Source organism: Atractosteus spatula, chromosome 4 (genome assembly GCF_055471065.1).
Source record: "Atractosteus spatula isolate fAtrSpa1 chromosome 4, fAtrSpa1.hap1, whole genome shotgun sequence".
Lineage (NCBI taxonomy): Eukaryota > Metazoa > Chordata > Actinopteri > Semionotiformes > Lepisosteidae > Atractosteus > Atractosteus spatula.
In genome coordinates this window covers 52,265,721-52,287,468 of record NC_142709.1, presented here as the reverse complement: position 1 = coordinate 52,287,468, position 21,748 = coordinate 52,265,721, and the positions used below count along the sequence as shown (strand labels likewise).

General features: G+C 38.5%; 1 protein-coding gene across 5 annotated transcripts; it reads left to right on the top strand.

Moving 5' to 3' along the window:
• Positions 1-3,320: 3,320 nt before the first annotated feature.
• On the top strand, positions 3,321-20,708 carry LOC148836529 (butyrophilin subfamily 1 member A1-like). Of its 5 annotated transcripts, none has more exons than XM_088914444.1 (13): positions 3,321-3,593; positions 5,292-5,343; positions 6,197-6,305; positions 6,596-6,670; positions 7,303-7,650; positions 9,402-9,683; positions 11,177-11,284; positions 12,502-12,528; positions 12,794-12,820; positions 13,820-13,852; positions 13,972-13,998; positions 17,069-17,589; positions 19,943-20,708. In XM_088914444.1, the coding sequence occupies exons 4-13, from the start codon at positions 6,598-6,600 to the stop codon at positions 19,949-19,951; spliced, it is 1,455 nt and encodes a 484-aa protein (XP_088770570.1). In that variant the 5' UTR covers positions 3,321-3,593; positions 5,292-5,343; positions 6,197-6,305; positions 6,596-6,597; the 3' UTR covers positions 19,952-20,708. The 5 variants fall into 5 exon arrangements, with proteins under 5 accessions (XP_088770570.1, XP_088770575.1, XP_088770571.1 ...); XM_088914449.1 differs by having other exon boundaries at positions 5,292-5,417; XM_088914445.1 differs by having other exon boundaries at positions 5,289-5,343.
• The last annotated feature ends 1,040 nt before the right edge of the window (positions 20,709-21,748 follow it).

The window sequence follows — 21,748 nt, the reverse complement described above, 5'->3', positions numbered from 1 at the left end:
TAGTGAGATGCCCTGTGTATTAACAGTTTGACAACCCGTGGATTCTGACCTGTTTATTAAGGGGGGGAATTGGCGAATAAGTGTCACAAGAGTGATTGGCTGTTTCCTGCCTTTGATATTTATAATCTGTCTGCTACTCCACTGGCAGCATTGATAGATCGGGACACTGCATCTAGTCTGGATAAATCAGGGTCCGCCAGCTGGACCGCATCATGGTGAAATATTGAAAGACAAAAGAAAAATGATGGAGGGAAAGTGGAAGCCAAAAGCATGTATTTGAAGACAATAAAGAAAGTAAAAAAGAAAAATAATTTTAATAAACTGTTATGAGAAACTGGAAAAGGAAATAAAAAAAACATAAAGAAGGAACAATGCCTAGGTGTGCAGGCGGTATTGAGCCTGGAACAACGAAAAAATAAATTGGATGCTTAAAAACACAAAATATGAAGAAACCAAGAAATACAGTGTATATTGCATTACACTGCACATAAACAACTCTGGTTACTCCCACGGTCCAAAGACTGTGTCACAAAGACTGTTTGAGATGAAGCATTTAGGAAATGGATTGGTTGTAAACATGAGAGAAATGGTGTTTCAAACAGACACATGCTAACAAGGAAACGGAATGGAGATCTTGGAGGCAGTGCTTGAAGTGAAAAATAAAAAATGTAGTGACATTATCCACTTGAGCTGTCTTAAAACCTTAATGTTGGAACTTGAGAAAAGGGCTCAAGGTCCTCTTTGGAACTTGAAATACAAATGTTATAGGAAACAGACTTAATTAAGGGTTATAAAAATAAAAATAGAAAGTAGAGGAATAATGAGTACTGAGTAGGATAATCAATAATTAAAATAAATAATCATAACCCCCAAATTGCATATGTCAAAATACACCTGAGCTGTTGGTATAGTAAGGGGCACTTGAGATCTTTATTATTAAAAAAATATTTTTTTAACGATGGCAATAAAACTAAAGAACACACAACACAACATACAGTACATACCATTCCAGCCTCACAGTGTTGGAGTCCTGGATTTATTTCCATAGCTGGGATGCTTTCTGTGTGGAGTTTGTATGTTCTCCCAGTGTTCCTTTTACAGTCCAAAAACATACCAGTAGATTATTTGGCTTCTAGGAAAATTAACCCTGGTGTGTGAGAGAGTAAGGTGTCACAGCTATTTGGGTATCACAGATATAAGTTACAACTACAATATGCAGGAACTAGCCAACTATGCCATCTAGAGATTTTAAGGGTGCACGGGCCCTTCTCACCACAAAGTATCTTTCAGAGTCACAAATGCACTCAGCACAAGACAATAGTACAACATAATTTTATTAGTCTAGCAATTGCATGGAATCACTTCCTGATTCACTACTTCAATATCTACCTGATACACTGTATGCAAGAAACAAAAAAGTATCCATACTTGCAAGGCCACACATGCAAAAGCAAACATGAAATTCATGGTCCCAAATCAAAAGTCCCAAACAAAAAAAATGTCCAACAGCACCACTGTGCAAAATAGGCCCTATCTAGTATCCTGGCGTGCCTCCTGCCACCACACTTAAGAAATAGGTTAAACTCTGTGTGGTCCCTCCATGGTCAGAAGCATTCACTCCAGATCCGACAGTCCCAAGCAATGTGCCCTATTATGCTCCTCCCCTATGTCTCCACAACGAATATAGGGTAGAGAATGGAAGACAATATCTTCCTCTGCTGTGTTCTGTAGAATCCCTCCCTGGTCCATAAGTCCTCTCCTGTGTCCAATAGTGCAATCTGTGTCCCAAATCCTTAGTGCCCTTAGAACTGACTACATGCAATTGACAAGGTGCATTGTCCCTTCCTCTTTTCCTGCTGCTCTACAATTACTTTTGTCACTCTATGACAGAGGAGAGATGCTCTGTGAGAGATTTGGACAGTCACTTGAGTAAGCTGAGGGAAGATGCTATTTGAGTGATGTGGACAGATCTAAGATGTAAGAGGGAGTGAACTGGAAAGGAGAGAGAGTGAGGAGAGTTGCTCTGTGCTTGAGGTGGAAATTAAAATAGTAGATTGATCAAAATTGTACCAAGTGAACAGAGATATATTCTAAGTGAGTGATGTGGACAGAAACAGTAAGGAGTGATCTGAATGGCAGAGAGATTGTGGATATTTGGTCTGCTTTGATTGCTGAGAGACACAAAATTGGAAAAGAGAGGAACATGTACATTTTTATGTACAAACTTATGAGTTCTTGGCCTACATTTCTTTGTTAATGGGAGCCCTTTACTAACATTTCAGAAATGTCCCAGTTCCTCTTAAGGGGAACTGCAGTTCCAGTTTCTCAGACTGGTTATTAAATATCGGTAAAAAATAAATTATTTGAGGGCATAGAAAATGTTTACAAATTCCAAATTAAGTTAATCAAGTGTCTATGTTGTCGCAGAGCCCTGGTCTTGGAACGGACTAGAGCACAAATTCACGAGAATTGTGACGTTATGCAGCCCTTCCTACTCACTAGTTAATGTAATGACTAATGTAAGGTACGAGTGAATAAGTACAGACTTTTCACCACAGAAAGTTTCCAATGTGATCTGCATGCAGAATTAGCAAGTAAGTTCCATTTATTAGCAAAACCATCTCAGAAATTAAAATAAGTATTTATTTCATGTGCATGGGAACAAAACACACGGAGATGCTTGGTTTATTTTTCTCAAAGCAATTAAATTAGAACATTCCTTAATATTTTCTGATATCTATCACACTTCTCTGTGCTTATCAGATTGGCAGAATTTCAGGATCATGCTCATCTTCCTGTTCCCTAATTGCCAGAGATAACTTATTTTAATACAATTGGTTATTTAGTTTCATAGAAGGTGTTCCTACAGTATATAACAAAGTATAGAATTACATAGTAGCCTTTGTGTCCAGCATTCTTCCATTCCAGTTCAAACCAGTTCAGTTCTGTATGTCCACCTTATTGAATACTGCAGCAGAAAAAGTACTGTATGTACAAGTTCACAAAGACCCTCGCAACAAAGTCAAAAGCAATATTTCTGTTGGATTAAAAGAGATGTATTCACAAGCCTGCTTGTTTCCAATGTAATAGGACCGCTTTACGTCACTTAAATTTTGTTGCCTTGTTCTGAATCGCAGAATATGGCACTGCACATACCTGGAAACTTCGTCTATTTTGTGATGTAAATTGGAGGCTTTACAAATTACTTTGTAGTGTTTACTTTTATTGTGGTTAAACATACTCTCATAAAACTTTCTAACCCGAAATATAAAAATAGTGTTGCACTTCCCCTTTAAATAAGCTTGAGTTAAGTCACATGATCAATTCATTTTGCAACAATCACTAAGTGAAAGAGAAAACAGTCACGTTGCCAAGAAAAAAACAGGGCGGGTGTCATAAAGTCAAATGATCGTCTCTAATATGATTTTTAGAGCTCTGCTTAAAACCAGGTTCGTTTTTTCTAGTACAACAGCAGAGAGTTAATATAGAACAGCATCTCCGATCTCAGATCTGATCGGTTTTAAAATGTAATTAAACAGGGGCTTCAGACGTTCATGTACTGTATTTCTTTCAGAACAACTGAGACTGGTACTGTAAGTATCCTTTCATTTTCTTACCAGTTAACTTCAGAGTTATATGCTATACAGTAGCAGTCTGACAGTATTCACTCAACAGATGACTTATGTGTATCTAAAGGTGTCTGACATTACAGCTTTCTCCTTATTTCAGTGGAAAACAGTAAATTTTGTCTTCCTCTTTATGTTTCTTGTAGTTTAATAACTCATTCTCTTAGAACAACATCTCTGAACAGAAATATGGCAACCTTTTTTTCCCCACTGTCTACAGTAGATTGTAATTAACATTGGCAAACATCCTGTCATTATAAAAACTTGTAAGTTTGAAACTGGTAACAATTGTATAACACAGGTAAGTGTAAAACTTACTCCCTTTTGTCTAGACGTATAAGGAGCCTGTAAGCAATGGATACATTTCCTTACAGAAGTATTCAGAGGTTTGCACAGTTTTCACATTTTGCATCTTTAAAGGTTGCAGTCATTGACACTTTGAAGTAGCAGTTGATACTCTGTGGAATTAAGTTCACAACCTACTCCATTACATTCAAAGCAAAAGTCAAATCAAACAAAAAACAAAAAGAAGAAAACAAAAAATTACTATGAAATAAAATAGTAAAGTCATGATTGCATAAATATTCAAATCCTCTGTTGTGGCTAACCTGAATTAAATCAGATGTACAAAATAATCATAATAATTATAATAATAATTGCTTACACTTATATAGCACTTTTCTGGACACTCCACTCAAAGCCCTTTACAGGTAATTGGGACTCCCCTCCACCACCACCAATGTGCAACATCCACCTGGATGATGCGAAGGCAGCCATAGTGCGCCAGAAAGCTCACCACACATCAGCTATCAGTGGGGAGGAGAGCAGAGTAATGAAGCCAATTCATAGATGGGGATTCTTAGGAGGCCATGATTGGTAAGGGCCAATGGGAAATTTGGCCAGGATGCCGGGGTTACACCCCTACTCTTTACGAGAAACACCCTGGGATTTTTAATGACCACAGAGAGTCAGGACCTCGGTTTTACATCTCATCTGAAGGACGGCACCTGTTTACAGTAGTGTCCCTGTCACTATACTGGGGTATTAGGACCCACATGGACCACAGGGTGAGCACCCCCTGCTGGCCCCACTAACACCTCTTCCAGCAGCAACCTTAGTTTTTCCCAGGAGGTTTCCCATTCAGGTACTGACCAGGCTCACATCTGCTTAGCTTCAGTGGGTTACCAGTTGTGAGTTGCAGGGTGATATGGCTGCTGATGATAATGAGCCACACAATGAATTAATTGGTCTGTCTGTTTCAGAATAAAACACACATCTCTGCGTTGGGCGAAGGGTGCAACATTTTTACAACATTTTTTAATCTCTTCACAGTCTATTCAATCATATTGAAATTAAAGGTACATTACAGTATATACCATCTAGACCTTGCCTTGTTTATGTTGTTCCTCCAAACTGAGCAGCTGAATAAGAAGGACATTTTTTGGCAAGAAGTAGCAAGAAGAAAGCAATTACTGAATAAAAAAGCAACACAGCTTTTTAGTGATGCATCAAGCATGGCAAAATGTTTTGTGATGAGACAAAACTGGAATGTATTGAGCTAAATACAAACCGTTAAGTCTAGACAAACCTAACATAGCACACCACTGTACTGTCATACATGGAGTTGGGAGCATATTGTCACATCAGGCTGCATGTCATTAGCAGGGACTGAGATGTGCTTCAGGACTGAGGAGAAAATGAATGGAGCAAAGTACAGGCAAGTCTGAGAGGGAAAACCTGATTTCATCTGCTAAAGACTTAAAACTGGGAAGAAAATGTACCCTTCAACAGGTCAATGTTCCAAAACAGAAGTCCAACGCTACACTGGTGTACTGTATATACTTATTTAAGAATGAGAAAGTGCATGTCCCTGAGTGGCACCGTAAAAGTCCAATCTTCAATCCTACTAAAATCTGTGGGAAAAAAGCTGAAACCTGTGGTCTAAAGTGGTCTAAAGCAATTACCAAGAAAGTTGAGAGAGCTCAACCAAATCCAATAAGAAAAAATAATGACTAAAAGCCATTAAGGCCTCTATTATTTGTATGTGGGATTACATGTAGTGAATTAATGTTTTAATTTTTGTGCTTAATTGGTGAATGGCTGAAAGTTATGTTCAAAGTTTAATTTAATTTAGACTAGCATGACATATTAAAGGGCTCATAGTGATAGTTGGTGTTAGTTTAGAGTAAGGCTTAAATAAATAAAGGCATTGTCTGTCAGTCTCCTTTCATGATACATCTATGGGCTGTTGTGATTTTACAAGTGCTTAGGCCATATAACACAACTCCTGAAAGGTCCATCACACCATTTTCCAATCTGGCAAAATTGTGATACCATAGCAAGGATGTGAGTACATTTGCAAGTTACTTAAATACTTAAACTCCTGGTTTAATTCAGTAATGTGTAATGATTGTTTTTTATAGTGCAGGTTTAGGGTTAGGGCAGTGATGGATTTTAGCTGCTGTGGTATCTCACTTATCTGTTGCAGGTTTTCCTGTGGTGACTTAAGTATAAATCTCAATGATGTCCTGAACAGAGGAGTTAACCTGGTCATTCTCTTCCCCTTCAAGGTTGATGCTTGGTTTCAATTCCTGAGCAGAAGCAGTTGGGTCTGTCACATCAGTCAAATCTGAAACTGATTTGTCACCCACACCTTAAAGACTCTCCCTTCTAAAACAGGTATCCTATACACTCTGAGGATGACAGAACAGATTGCAAGTCATCTTCATCTGGAACTGTGTGTTGTAAACATTCTACAGTATATACAACTTGATACTTTTTTTATATACTTTTCTCTCTCACAGCAGTTTTACTGTCTTCTGAGTTAGAGTGGTGAGAGACACATCTCACTGTCTTTCTGAGTGTCAGTAATGTCAGTAACTCTGTCTTTCTAAATAATAGTGTTGTAAAGAATAACCCTCTTCAGTATTGTTTCAGTATGTTTACTGACTAACTTGTTTGTCTTTCAGAGATGATGTCTAACAAATCAGATTGGCTCTTTGTGAATCTACTACTTCTCAATGGGTTCTCTGTCTTCTGCATAGGTACTGTGAAGAGAGCATCTTCTTGGTATTTTATAATGACTAGGATGTGAGTCTTTTACATCTGAAACTTTCCAATAAGTGATAGGGGGTTGTCACAGACTGTACTTGAAGCTTGTAGTTGTTTATTGATATTTTGATCTCAAAGTTGTTTATGTAATTGTTTCAGTATTTTATTGCATTTCAGTACTAAATGTTTTGTATATGGTGGTATGGAAATTAATTAGATGTTAAATCTGGAGCCGTGTATCTGAAATATTTCAGTATATAAAGGTTCAGAGAAAACAATCAGAGACTCAAAGAGTCTCTTCTTACCTACCATCAGAGTAACAGAACTTCACTGAATTCAGTCACAGCACTTCTATCACTGAGTGAAGGTGAGGATTGTCCTGGGTCAGAGATCCAGACCCCAGTTTGAGGATCACTGGTGTGAAATAGAGCAGATGTTGAGACAAAGGACTTTAGTTCTACTCAGTCACTTGTGGTTCTAAATCAGGGAGGGGCTGTTTATTTAAAATGTTGTATGGTCACATTCTTTATTCCCCCAGTAATTAGTCTGTTAATCTGTATCAATGTTTCTGTCTGTCTGTGTAGAGGTTGAAGGCTCATGTAGGCTGTGTTTCTTTCTTTTTCAGAGAAGTTTCAGGTTGTTGGTCCAGATGTTCCTGTTGTTGTTTTCCCTGGTGAAGACACTGTTCTGCCCTGTTACCTCTCACCAAACATCAGCACTATGGACCTGGAGATCAGGTGGTTCAAAAAAAACTTTGCATCTCCTGTGATCTTATTCAAAAACCGAAGGTACAACAGCGATTTGCAGGACGAATTCTACAGGGGAAGGGCTGATCTTTTCCTAGATGAGCTTCTCCATGGCAATGTGTCTCTAAAACTGAGGGATGTGAGACACTCTGACCATGGACAGTACACATGTCTGGTGGAGTCTACTGAACATTATGAAGATACTCAAATAAACCTTGGCGTAAGAGGTGAGAAACTTCCCAGACTTCTTACCTTTGATTTCTTAAATAAAATAAAGGCTAAACATCACTGCACCAATATCTCTATGCTAAACAAAATAGGTTTTATCAAATGCTGTCTACAACCTTCAGTGTGTCCCATTCAGATTAGCCAGTGAATGACCAACCACCCTGAGGCTTCAGTGGTGTCTGTGACGTAGTGTATGTTGCACTTTTTCAGCAAGTGGGTTAGGTTCAGAGAATTGGGTATGTAGGGTATACTCTGAAGAAGATAGGTTACTCTAGTGCCCTCAGCTTCCAGCTAGTTGGAACAAGTATGGATTTCAATGGGTGTAAAGAAGGTGGCAAAGGGATCAATTTTTTCAGGAAAAAGGAGAGGACACTATAAGGTGGCAAAGGTCTCTGAGTTATAATTAAGGTTCCTTAATGTTAATATACTAATACCTGTATAAGGCAATGTCATCGAGACATCTAGTGGAACACTCTGGTGACAAGAATAGGGTGACATTAGGTTTGACATCAGACTTTATTTTTCAGTGTTCTAGAGGTTGAGGAAGTTGTCCTCGGTGTTGATTGTCATTCAGCTGAACACCGATGTTCTTGAAACCTAGAACAACTGTTGAAGCATGAGTTTGGGGTTGATTTATGAGTTGAATCAATCCTGTTTCTGAGTAGTTTTGGCTGTATTTGTCATAATTTTGGAATATCTCAGTTTTATTCGGTATCTAACATTTGGAGCAACTGTGTTTGTGTTTACCTTTCCTGCAGGGGGTTGAATTGGACACTCATTAAGTGTTGACAGGGTGTCTCCAGGAGAGACAATTTTATCAGATGCACTTTTGAGAAAACATCCAGATAATAAGTGACTCTTTGTTTTTTAAATCAGCTCCCTACTTCAGAATGGATATGGCTATTTCCATACCACCTTAATGGTGGTATGGAATGTAATTAGATAAACCAATTATCTAAATCTTTAACAGGAGAAAAAATGTTCTACTCCAGTCCTCAAGACTTGTCCATGTCAAAGGAGACAAAATTGTATTGTACTGTTAACCCCCACTACCAGGACAGAACTCACTTTTAAAAGCATAAAGTGATTTTTGCAATTTCTACAATACTCCTCATATGAAACTAATGTATTGAGTTAAACAACACAATTTTAGAAGTTCTCTTATTTGGATAGTTAACCACATGAATATAAATTCTAATATACTCTATTGAGTGAATCAAAAAAAACAAAGTATGAAAACAGCATGGACACTTTCTATTTTACTTGCTCAATATCTCTGCAGCAGTAAACATCACGAACAAGTTCACCATACACCGGATCCCAGATTGTTTTCACTCCCAATATGGGCTCATCTAGGACTTTTCTGAGCAGCCATAAAGGCCGCAGATGGATAGAATCACAGTAAAAAAATAACACAAAAACTCCCAGTCCTCACAGGGAGGGACATTAGAGAGCACAGAGGTGCCTAAGCTGTGATGTCAGCACAGTCCACATATTAACTCCTAATATGTGTTATTAACATATAGTGTTAATAAAAAATATAATAAATAACACAACATGGAACAGCACAGCACTGTGTACATACACCTCCAGTCTGCACAGGTAGGAACATCAATTCACTCTTCTCCCTGTACCAAACCTCTTGTCTACACACACAGACATGATGGCCATCCTGATTACATTTTACTCCAGTTTGCTTTTGTAAGCTCTGAAATATCTCACCATACATTATATTGTGATGAATCCACAGCCCTGGGCTCCCAGCCTTCAGTGTCTCTCCACACCCCTGGAGGAGATCAGACTCAGCTGCTGTGCAGATCAGAGGGGTGGTTTCCCGAACCTGCAGTGATCTGGACAGACAGGGATGGAAACGATGTGACATCACTGTCCAACACCACAGTGGAAAAGGACAGTCAGGAGTTCCTGAGTGTGAGCAGCTACATCCGAGTCAAACAGGAATCCAATGTCTTCTCCTGTATGATTAGAAGTGTTCTACCTGAACCAGACTGGGGATCTCAGCTCCACATTCCGAGTAAGTATTAATGATGAACACCAGAGCTCACCTGATATACAGTATTACACACACCCAGGATATAACACAACCTGGTCACTGATCACGCTCAGACAGTATACTATTAATTATCACTTTTTATATTTTATATATTTATTTATATATTTTTTATCTCAGCTTTTGTTCCTGAGATATTTAGGATTACTATGGAATTCATGGCAAATATTGAACATCTGAACCATTTTTGTGTTTGGATTTGATACAACAGCCCCTGTTCTTTGATGATGAAAACACTGATCATTATTCATAGTGTTTGCACAGCTTTCATGATCTTATAATATCCATGAACCACTAAACTTGGGCAAAAATTGATAATGAAGAAAGGGATTGCTGTCTTAATTTTGAGGAAAGGAAATTTCCTGTTTGCAAAAACACACCAAACATCTCTTTTTGTTTGTAATAGGGAAAAAAAAACTTCCCATTTGTTTATGAACCATTTAGAGAGAGAATTATCCCTGAGTATAATTTTTTTTGATGAGTCACAGGCTCCCTCCTTGTCTTTATTATCTTTTTTTGCATCATTTGTCAACAAGAGAGATTTTCCATGTATGGAAATCCAGAACTCTGGATCTGTCATGGAACAGTTCTTTCCGGGCCCTATGCGGACGACACGATGAAGAAACAATAGGGAAAAATAACATGCAGGAGTCGGTCAGGAGACAGGGGGGCGTGTCCATGCAGTGCAGGTGTCCAGGGGGAGTGAATCCAGGGCGAACAATCCAAGGGTAAATCCAGAGGGGGAATCCAAGACGGGAGGTTTAGTCCAAGACCAGGGGATCCATCCGAAGTTAAAACCAGAACCGGGTCGGGACCGGCGGGGCAGGGAATCAGGAACAGGAAACTAAAACCATAACGGAGCCAGACGCAGCAGGACCCCGGGCTTTCAAGATGCGGAAATCAATGAGAAGCCCCGAGCAATCGCCTGCGTCTGGCTTTAAGGTGGAACTAAAGAGGGGCTGGAATAAAGAACAGGTGTGGGGAATGGGACAGAACGAGGAAGGGCTGGAGCGCCCTTAAGAGGAGGAGTAACGATCGTGACAGGATCTCACAGATCTGTGAATATTTTTACAAGTCACAAAATGTTGTGTGTTGTTATATAAATATCGATTTGCTGCCTGTGTATTACTACTGGTCTGTGTCCGAGAAAAAAGAAAATATGTGCTGCTACGTATGAAATTCCCTGGCTGTCGAGGGGCGTTTGATTAACTTTAATCAATTTGCTTGTAGAACTTAGTTTGTTTTCATTTTTACAATTTTAAATTTTAAACCACCTAGTTTATAGTAATAATACATTTATCCAAGTCATTCCCAGTGAGAAACCTCTTAGAAAACATTGTGATGATACTGCACAATGGGAGTCCATTGAGAAGGCAGAAGGGTCTGCTTCCTTGTATCTATGTCCCTGGCTTCATGTTCATGCTCCTGTTGAATAATATTCCTGTGCCTTTTCCTAGGAGACTTTTTTCCTGGACCCTTAGGATGGATGGTGTCTCTGTTCCTAATAGTAACTATTGTTGTAGCAGCATCAACACTTCTGGTGATCCAGTGGAGAAGAATGGACAGTAAGTGGTCATTATATATGTGTGTCTGAATACTTGTGCTAGGAGGGGTTTTTAACACCATTATTTGACTGATTATGAAATCTTGTTTTTATTATTCCTCAGTGTTGTTTAGAGTTGCCCACCGTTAAAGCCTTTGGGAAAAGTTTCAGTCTACATTTTCAGTGTATTGTGTTCAGAATTGTATAACTATACACAGAAAATATACATCTCAAGCTTCTCATCCTTATCAGAGACCTCCTTAAAGCTGCTTTCTGTGTATCACTTCTGCTGTGGTTTGCAACATGTCAATGAAGCCATTTTGTCAGCTCTACAGAGACTCTCACTTGTTCCACAGGGAGAGACAAACAGTGTGAGTGGAGACTGAGAGGAGACTGTTCTTAAGTACTGGGCCTTACAGTATGCTCTTCATTACTCTATGTTGTACTGATCAGGTCTAATGAGCTCTTAGATTGTTTCAGTGTTTTTGTAGAACAGTGAAGACAGTATCCACACACACACACACACACACACACACACACACACTACTGAATACACTATTCTAGAGTTAATACAGGGTTTTCTCCTCCCTGTCTGATAAAGCTGATACCAGTGAAACAGCAGGTTTTAGCTCATTAGAACCTACAGGTGATTTGCGTCACAAACTTAAAGACTTTCTCTCTGAATTCATAGTTTGAGCTTTATATGGCAAAGTCACAGCTTATCAAACAGCTGATGAAATAACACTTTGTTCTTGTTGGACCAAGTGAGGATGATATAGTTTATTACAATATAGACACATCACTGAGCTCATAATGACCAGTTAGTATCATTTACGTAACAGCATTTCCCTACAATACTCTTGGAACTCTCATTTACAATTCACACAGTTTTATAAAAATGTTATGATACAGGTGGCATGCCTCTCAGAACTGGGCCTGGGTTCAATTCTGGATCTGAGTTGCTATGTGAGTGTGTGCGTGTCTGCATTTTTATCAGTATCTGTGTGTGCCATTTGATGGCATCCTGCTGAGGGTATTAGTACTAGATGCTTGCCAGAACTAGATGATGCAGTTAGAAAATAAGGTGAAATCATGTGAAGTGTCTGTGTAGCAGCCTGTATCAGTATTATTGAATACACTGTTGGAATCTGAGGTACATTATGTTAGTGTGACTGTTTAAATGTCATTATCAGTGCAGTTACCCTTATCACTATTAACTGACTGCACTGTTTGTTACAGAGGAGGAGACTACGTATATGTTAATGGGTGAGTAAATAAGACATTATGTTTAATTTTATGAATATAAATGTCATTTGACTTCTTCTTTAAATGAAAGATTTCTGATTTTATTCTGATTTTAGATTTTAGTCAGTATACTGAAGGAAGCAAATGCTTTTTTTAAATCTTTTTATTATTTTGATATGTGATGATAATAGTATGTACTGTACCTAAACAGGGTTGTGTATTAAATTATATTTTATCTTATTTTTTATATTAGTCCATCTAACAATAAATGTCTTATTATTTGCAGTAAATCCCTTACTTCATAGAGAACTAGGTAAGTGTAAGTATGTATAATGGATTCAAAACTTATGTAGACTGTTAATTCTACATGGCTCAATGGTTTTCTAAGGTGCTGCCTGATAAGTTGGAAAAATACTATTCATAGCCAAAATTTTGCAGTAGCTGTATTATGTGGAGGATTGTGTTTTAAATTACCTTTAATCGCCTTTAACAACAAAAGGAACAAAATAATTCCCAATTGAGATTTACTACATATTTTTGAATTTACACACGCCTTTGGAGAGTGATATGTTTTACAAGAATATTCTTACCTGCTGTCAATCAGTGGTCTTTAGTGCTATAGACTCTGCAAATTCTTCAGACAACAGGTCTGAAGTCCTCCTGTCCTGAGTGAACCATTTGTATCACTGATACTATGGTGGTCCTGCCTGTGTTCTATTGTGACAGTCATTGTCTATAGTGCTGAAACAATACAGTTCTGACAGCTTGTGTGGAGCCATCTGGGAGCGTATCTGTGTTAGACTGAGACTGCGTGTCAGTCTTCCTGGATCTTGCTTGGTGTGGAGAAGTGCTCTCTATGGTGTATGACTGGTCATCCCTCACTGGTCCAGCTGTTGTCAAGAGATCAGGCAGTGTGGCCCAGTGAGCAGGATACCTCTGTATCTCAGTCAGTGATACTGGTTACTATGGGTATACAGTAGGTCAATCATTCTGTAAGAGCAGACAACACTGTCACTTGTGTGACTAAACAATGAACAGCTTATTGTATCGATGATGGTTCTATGAAGTGTCTTACTTATTTTTCTCAATGGCTGAAGGACCAGACACCCAGGGTGTCCTGTGATATGTCTGACTTAATAAATTGTTCTGCTCAGTTTTATTGACTGAGACACCAGTCTCACTGCCACTGTTGTTCACTCTCACTCTCTGATTCACACTGCAATCCTGATCCTGAAATGATCAAATTTTAGGTAATGCTAGTAATTGGTGAGAAGCAACATAACACAATGAAGATCATCTTCTTTCTCTGCAGAAGCTGTGAAGAGTTTTGCTGTCCCTAAATCACGTATGTACAATATACTTAGTGTCTGCTGATGTACAGCAATAACTAGACTGACATCTTATTCCTAATGTAGAGCCCTGTGTTTGGCTTTGATTAACAGTGTTTGTATCTCTGTATTCCAGAATGGCAGTGGCTGTGCAGTGCTGCAGGTAGGTCTGTTATCTATTGAAGATAAAGACTTAGTAAATACACCACTACTGTCCCTGGAAAACCCTTGAAATCAAAGCTTGTTATATCTAGAAATGTACTACAGATACATGTTTCTTTAAAATCCCCTACAGAATCTCCCTTGGAGCTCTTAAAAATCAGGTTTTCAGGGGGGTGAATTTCTGTCTCCATCCTATGTTTGTCAATTGGCCAGTAGAGGGTTCTCTCAGGCCAGTGTAGAAAAATGGTTTTATGCAAAGATAATATGCAACACCTTCATGAGAGGCTAAAACAGGGATCTTCAACCCTGGATGTGGAGAGCTACAATCCAGTTAGTCTTATATTACCTGTTTGTAATGACTGGGAAAACTGCAAATTAATTATTACCAATTAAGTGTTGGTCCTCAAGACACTTAAGAGTTTGGTCCCAAAAGTTAAATTACTGTATGTATAGGTCAAATCATCTGGTTAAATAATTTACCAGTGCCCATTTGCCAGTGGATTTCAGAATGACGGTGAATATCAGTAAGAGCCAGGGGATCTTCCTGTTGGGAAGGCACATCTGTAAATCTTCTTTTGAAACATACAAACATTTCCCCTGAAAATAAATCTAATTAATTATTGCTACTTTCCCCAATACATGTTTAATTGCATTGTGTTTTTAATTAGCCGATCACATACCAAAGGAAGATGAAACAACACAAAAAAAATAAACAGCTGACCTAAAAATAGCCTTTTCTCTAAATAGAAATGATAGCTGAATATAAAAAATAATATATATATATATTATTGGGTGTAAGATGAGCAACTCTTAAAAAAATCATAATCATAAAAAACACAAGTTTACCAATCTCACTCCTGTTTGTAATAAAATAAGACTAAAGTTTCCTGTTAATCTTCAGTGAGCTCTTCAGTGATTTTCCACACTGACACTGGACTACAAGATGTGACTTTATTGGAGGCTAATTGGAGGCACCTTTGTATAAATAATGTGTGACAGGGCTGGGGTCTTGACACTTGACAGATTGGCCCTGATGATGACAATAAATCTCTTCAAGGTTACATTATTGCTTCAGCCAGTGATGGAAATTAACCCCTAAATCCATTGTGTGAAAGAAGTGTGCCTGTGCAATCACTCCTTCGCTCACACTGTCTTACTCCTCCCCTGTCGTTTAACACACATAGCCTCTTGTGAGAATGAGCAGTACTACTCTGTAGGCTTCTCTCGTTTGAGAAATAAATCAATCAACTAGGCTGATGAGTCAGTCGAAAGAAAGTGTTATGACTTGTTCTGTTTCGATAATCAGGGCAAAAGGAAAACTCAAAAATATCACATGTCCTATTGTCATAGGAAAGACAGTTCTGACTTGCTTTGTACACTAATGTTTGTATTTCTTCATTACTTCATTTTCTTTGGCTTTATTTGTGGGTACTAGAAAGGTTTTGTTGACTTTGTGAAGCTCAGTCTCACAAATGTAATATGCTTAATAAAGAACTGACTATAAATAATACTGCAGCTGTCTCTAAGAGTCGCTGATTTTCCATTGTAATTTAAATTTACAGATCAGCAATCTGACAACGAATTAAATATTCTGAGGGGGAATATCTGTGGGATCTGTGTATCCTGACAGACTTCTCAGATCCAGAAAGTAGGAGAGTAAGAGAGTGGACTGATTCTCTTTCAGAATTGGAAAACACCTGATTTTGCTGTCAGGTGTCTTATTTGTCATGGTAAGAAGAGTGGTATTGGGAGTATTTATTTGTCAATAAGGAGCCTGTTTCTTGGGCTGGGGAATAAATCTGAAAGCTGTGCTCAATGCTGCAGTGATGTGGGCTCAGAGACTCAGATAATTAAAAAGGTCACCTATTTCAACATCAGTTAATTAATCAACAATGTCGATGAAGGGGGGGGGATATTTACCTGAGATTCTGGGGTATCTTCTTGGGGCAAGGAGAATACATTTAGTTATTATTATGTGTTTCAGAGTGATCATACATAATGAAACAGTGAGTATCTAAATATACTGTATCTTTCTACAAGAATAAAGTTCCCCAGCAAAGTGATTGGGAGTATTCAACTAGAATACTCAATATGGGGCTTTTCCCAAGGCAACAAATCTTGCTATCTGTGTTTCCTGTATTAATAAGGCCTCCATTTACAAGCGCTTATTAACAGAGTTAACTGTTTTCTTGACAGTAGCCATGACATTGTAATGTCGCTCACTTCAGCATAGTAATTGGAGATGACATTGGGCTATTAGTGAATTATTGTATTCCAAGCACAGAAAGGTAATCACAAAATCTCTTTTTACTGCTCAGATGGGGTTTTAATGGCTTAAAGTCAGTGAATGTCTCTGTGGTGTCCTCACTTCAGAACAGCACATACTGTAAATATCAAGGTTAGTTTCTCATAGTTAGTACAGAAGTATCATTTACTGGTGTTGCGGTGGTATTCTTCTTCTTGGAACAGAGGTAATAATAATGGTCTCTGTCTCTTCAGTCCAGCTGTTGTTTTCTTATGGTCCTGGTCATTAAGTGATATAGCCGAATGTTTAACTGGAGTGTCAATATTACTTAATTGTTTTTGCATGGTGAGTGTGGGGTGGGGTACTTACTATACCTGTGACATACAGTAGGAGTCCTCTTCCCAGGACAGGGGTGATATACAGTATAGTATAGTCTGTGTTTCCACACATAGACTCTCCCGTGGAATACGTCAATGGTTGACATAGCATCTTCTTCTACACAGACAAATTATGAAAAACCAATATAAAAAAATATTAAGGTAAGATGTTGCCTTGTTGTTTTCAGGACTGCCATTTTCCTCTTGTTCAGCTCCATCACTTGTCACTGAATTACCCACAGGAGTTGAGCTCTATTCTTAACTTTCTTATATATAGTACAGTAATAATTTAACTGCATTCTTTTATTGGTTTTATACAACAAATATAAAAAGGTAAAGGTAAAATTGTTTTTTTTATTCAAAAGACGGGTCAGGTTCTCAGAAACAGATTTCAGTTCTTCCTTATTCTCTTCTTTGTCCTCCTGATGTTTCCTGTTTTATTTCCACAGCTGAACTGACACTGGACCCTGATACAGCATTTTGTTATCTCTCCCTGTCTGAGGATGGAAAAAAAATGAGATGGAAGGTTTTGCCTCATGTCCTGCCTGACAATCCACAGAGATTTGATTCTCTGTCCTGTGTCCTGAGCAGGGAGAGCTTCACCTTAGGGAGATACTACTGGGAGGTGGAGTTGAATGACCTGTGGAGAATAGGAGTTACCAGAGAGTCTGCAGAGAGGAAGGGGGGACTCACTTTCTCTCCCGAGAAGGGTTACTGGGTGCTGGAGTGTGATTCTTCTCATCTGACTGTGTTGCCTAGGAGGGTGGGGGTGTATTTGGATATCGAGGAGAGGAAGGTCTCTTTTTACTCTGTGGATTCCAGGACTCATATCTACACTTTCACTGACATGGTTTTCAACCAGGGGGAGAAGATCTATCCTTTCTTCTGGACCATTGATGAGTATAACGACCTTGTGGTGCTGCCCCCTGTCAGCTGTGAAGATCACACATCACTGATTCAGGAAGAAAAGGTAACCCACAGCTCTCACCATGAATATACATAGTTATATGCCATTTCTTGGACAATTTACTAGTGGATCTTAGGCAAAAAAAGTAGATATCTATATCAGGACCAATGTCTTCTCTCAATGTTCACTGTGGATTGTGGACAACATGGCTTCAATAAACAATTACAAATGCAGCAATGGTCCTTTGTATAACAGACTCAGAACAGTGAAAGAAGTGGGATTCTGTTTGCCAGAGTTAGTGACTTGCCACTAAAACACACAAAGTTGACATGCTGACTAAGCGAATCTTGATTCGTGCATTGGTGTCATCACACCTGTGTGTTGCCTATAGACCAGGGGGTATTAATGTGGGAATAAAGGGCCCTTCCCAAGATGAGGAGAATATCTGTGGGATCTATGTCCTGAAAGAGCTCCCAGATCCAGTCATTAAGAGACTAGGTAGACTGTTTCACTTCCAGAGTCTGAGATATTTTACCATCAGGTGTCTTATTTGTTGTGGTGCAAGGAGGAATGTAAGGGTATTTATCCATCAGTGAGGAGTCTGTTTCCTGGGCTGGGGAATAAAATCGGAATAAGATCTGTGTTCACTTCTGAGAGAGGCTGCAGTGATCTGGGTTCAGTAAGAGACTCATTGGTGTGTTTAACTCAAAATAAGTCAGTCATTGCAATATCAGTTCATTAATGACCATTGGCAGTGAATGCTGGGGTATTTACTTGGCATTTGTCATGTCTTTGCAAGGCAGCTGAAGTAAATTTAGCTTCTGTGTACACGGGTCTTTATCTTTTTACTCAATATGACACACTGACTATACATCTAAGAATATCTGTGTGAATAAAATACTCCAATATAGTAATTTGGGTATATGTAATTTGAATTGAAGTAGTTTTTTTCCAGGGTAGGGGTAATAAAGTTGTTTGCGTACTGCAAAATAATCATTTGAATTACACATGCCAGCATTGGGAGAGGAAGGGACAGTAGGATATTGAGCTGTGAGTTATGTTTTTCTCTCAGGGGCGTAATTAATACTGATATGTCTTTACAGAATGTGTTTAATGACATCAAGTCAGTTAGAGTCTCTGTGAATTTTTTTTTCTCAGAACAGTTCAGACATATCAGTCAGTTGCTCATGGTGTGTTTAGGAGCGATATTTACTGGTGCTGTATGGGTTTCCTCTTTCTGGACAGGGGCAATAACTTTGTGGTCTTTCTCTTCAGCCCAACTGGTGTTCTCACATAGTTATGATCATCAAGTGACACAGTGGTGTGTTTAAATAAGATTGAGTGTCTATCAGGACACCTTCGGGACTGGAGCGATATGTAAGGTTTCAGTATTTCGAGGCTGATAGACTCTTCTGTGAAATACGTTTGTGATTGATTGTCCTGTTCTACCCAGATTAAGTACTATATGAAATATCACTGATATTGCCTTGTCAGCTTCAGGGCCAGGCTGCAGTTCCCAACTTGTCCATTAGAGGGCTACCTTCTCTCATCACAGAACATCAGGAACTCTGTTGTGTAGAAATGAAGTTAGGTTTCTTTTATAAATGTTTAAAATCTGCAAGTTGAAAAGAAAACTTAACACAATAAATGAAATGGTGTTTCTTTTCCATACTGCAAATTGAAAAGTTTTAGAAAATTTTTGATCTCTTGACCACAGAGAAGAATTGGTGGACAGCGGTGGGGTTATTAATCCTTTTAAAAAAATTAAAATTAGGATCAGTGGTTCATCGGTGCAAAATATACAGAATGTATGTATATACACAGCATATACATAATATATATATATACATACAGTATAGGAACAAGTAAAGGTGTAATGCTCACTGAAAAGTAGAAAGAAGAAATGCAATGTTATAGCTGTTGAGCCTCTTCTGGCGTCATATGCAGTGTATACAGTATATGTACAGTACAGCATCTATAGTATATATATATTACAGGCAGAATGTGCTTGTATAAACATTGTACAGTATACATGTACATATATGCCATAGTATATACAGTTCAGCATGTATTCACGTTATACATGTATACAGTATACAGTGTATGCAGAATGTGTAAATAATACATTCTGTATACATTATACAAAGACATACTGTACTGTATATACAATGATACTCAGTATGGTTAAATTGCTCTTATTGTTACTTTTTATGTTTAATTAAATACATATTTCTGTCAAAAAATACATTTTTTGATTATCCAGAGCCTTATTATTATCATAATTTAATTTGATTTCAGTAATTATTAACTTACTTGTCTTTGTTTCTTGAGGGATAAACATACTATATTTTACACATTTTAATTTTCATATGATTTGCAAGAGACTCTTCTGATCTTTCCTGTTTCATTCCAACAGCTGCTGTGACTCCGGACACCGATACAGCACACCTACCTCTCTCTGTCTGAGGATAGGAAGAGATTGTCTCCCTGACAGTCCACAAAGATTTGATTTGACCTCAAAGATGTGACCGCAGTGAGACACTACTGGGAGGTAGAGGTGAATGACTTGTGGAGGACGGAAGTAACCAGAGAGTCTGTAGTGTAGAAAGAATATTTCAACATCTTTCCCCAGAAGGGTTGCTTGTGTATGAACCCTTACTCTTATGTTTTCTCTGCTCTCATTGACCCTGTAACTGATCTCCCCCTCACGTGGTGGCCCAGGAAGCTGTGAATATGGGTGGATATTGAGGAGAGGAATGTCTCACTTTTAAACAGTGGAGTCCAGGACTCATGTCATATGTATACTTTCACTGATATAGTTTTCAATCAGGTCACTTAAGATCTCTCCTGACTTCTGTACCTGGGATTCATAAAAAGGCCTACTGCTACTGTCTCCTGTTATACTGTTTGGAGAGATCAAACACATTATTGATTCATGAACAGAGGGTGACTCAGTCACACCTCTACGGTATGTATCCGTATTAATATTATTAAATTTACTCACCGTTATTGTTTTTTGGCATCTGTGTGGGATTTTGGGTGGGTCAGGTTTGACATAGGACTGAGTAAACGACTGTGTCAAGACTGATGTCTTCATCACTGTGGATTGTGGACAACATAACTTCAATGAAGCATTAATTACAAAGAAAAATAAAACAGTGCTGCTGTGTGTGACTACACTACTTTGTTGTACTGTGGTAATATTTAAATAATTTAATTCACAAAGAGTGAAGTTTAAATTATATTATAAACTCACATTTTCTCCTTCTGTTTCAATCTTTATATATTCTCCATCCACCTTAAAATAGATTTAGATCAATTTAAATTCGTATTCCCATCTGCTTCATTGTCAAGATATTTGATTTTTGCTAAAGCTTCACACACCACACAAAGTGTGAAAACATACAAAATGTATACTAAAGATGACAGTAAAAGTAACAACACCCCTCAAATATGTTTCATGATAATGCACACCCTCCAGCACTAAGGAACCCACTTTTTCCCTGTTTGTGTCTGTGTCACTGTGCGTATGTATGTGTCACTATCATACTGAACAGCAACACACCTCCAGCTACACAAACCTTGGTTTGAGACCAGACTATCTTATCGTGCCCATTCTCCAAGGAGTGCTGTGGAGTAGGCTAATTCTACATCAGCAGCCGGTCAGACATCTTCCACTTCTCAGTTAGGATGGTTGCTAAGAAAATGCAATCAGAGAGGAAGCTTGCTTCACCTGTGAATAATCACATCCTCCCCTCTCCTGGTGAAGCAAGAAATTTAAAGTCTAAAGTGATATGCTCTGCAGTTGCTTCTCACGTTTGGAGTTCTCTGGTTCTGCAGGTCTTGCCTTGCTCTGTGTTTGGTTTCTCGATCCTGCCATGCTTTTAACTGGAAGCATGGACGTACCTTTGCTGCTGTGTATCACTTGTGTTACAAATCGTTCTACTTTGTCCCAACCTCATCTTGTGTATTTCTTTTAACTGAAAGCAAGGACTTTCCTTTGCTGCTGGCACCAGAGAGTGGCGACGTGTTGCGTGTGGCTCCTCATCTGTTCATTTTTGTCTGTTTCGTATTGTGGGTTTTCTGCATCCAGTCTGTCTTTTCAACAATTATTTATGTGCTTATGGACATTGGTTCAAGAACTGTTGAGTTAAACACAGATGTATCCTATTTGGAACTGAATCAACTATCCCGGGTGCCTCTGCGTACGGACCCCTCACCT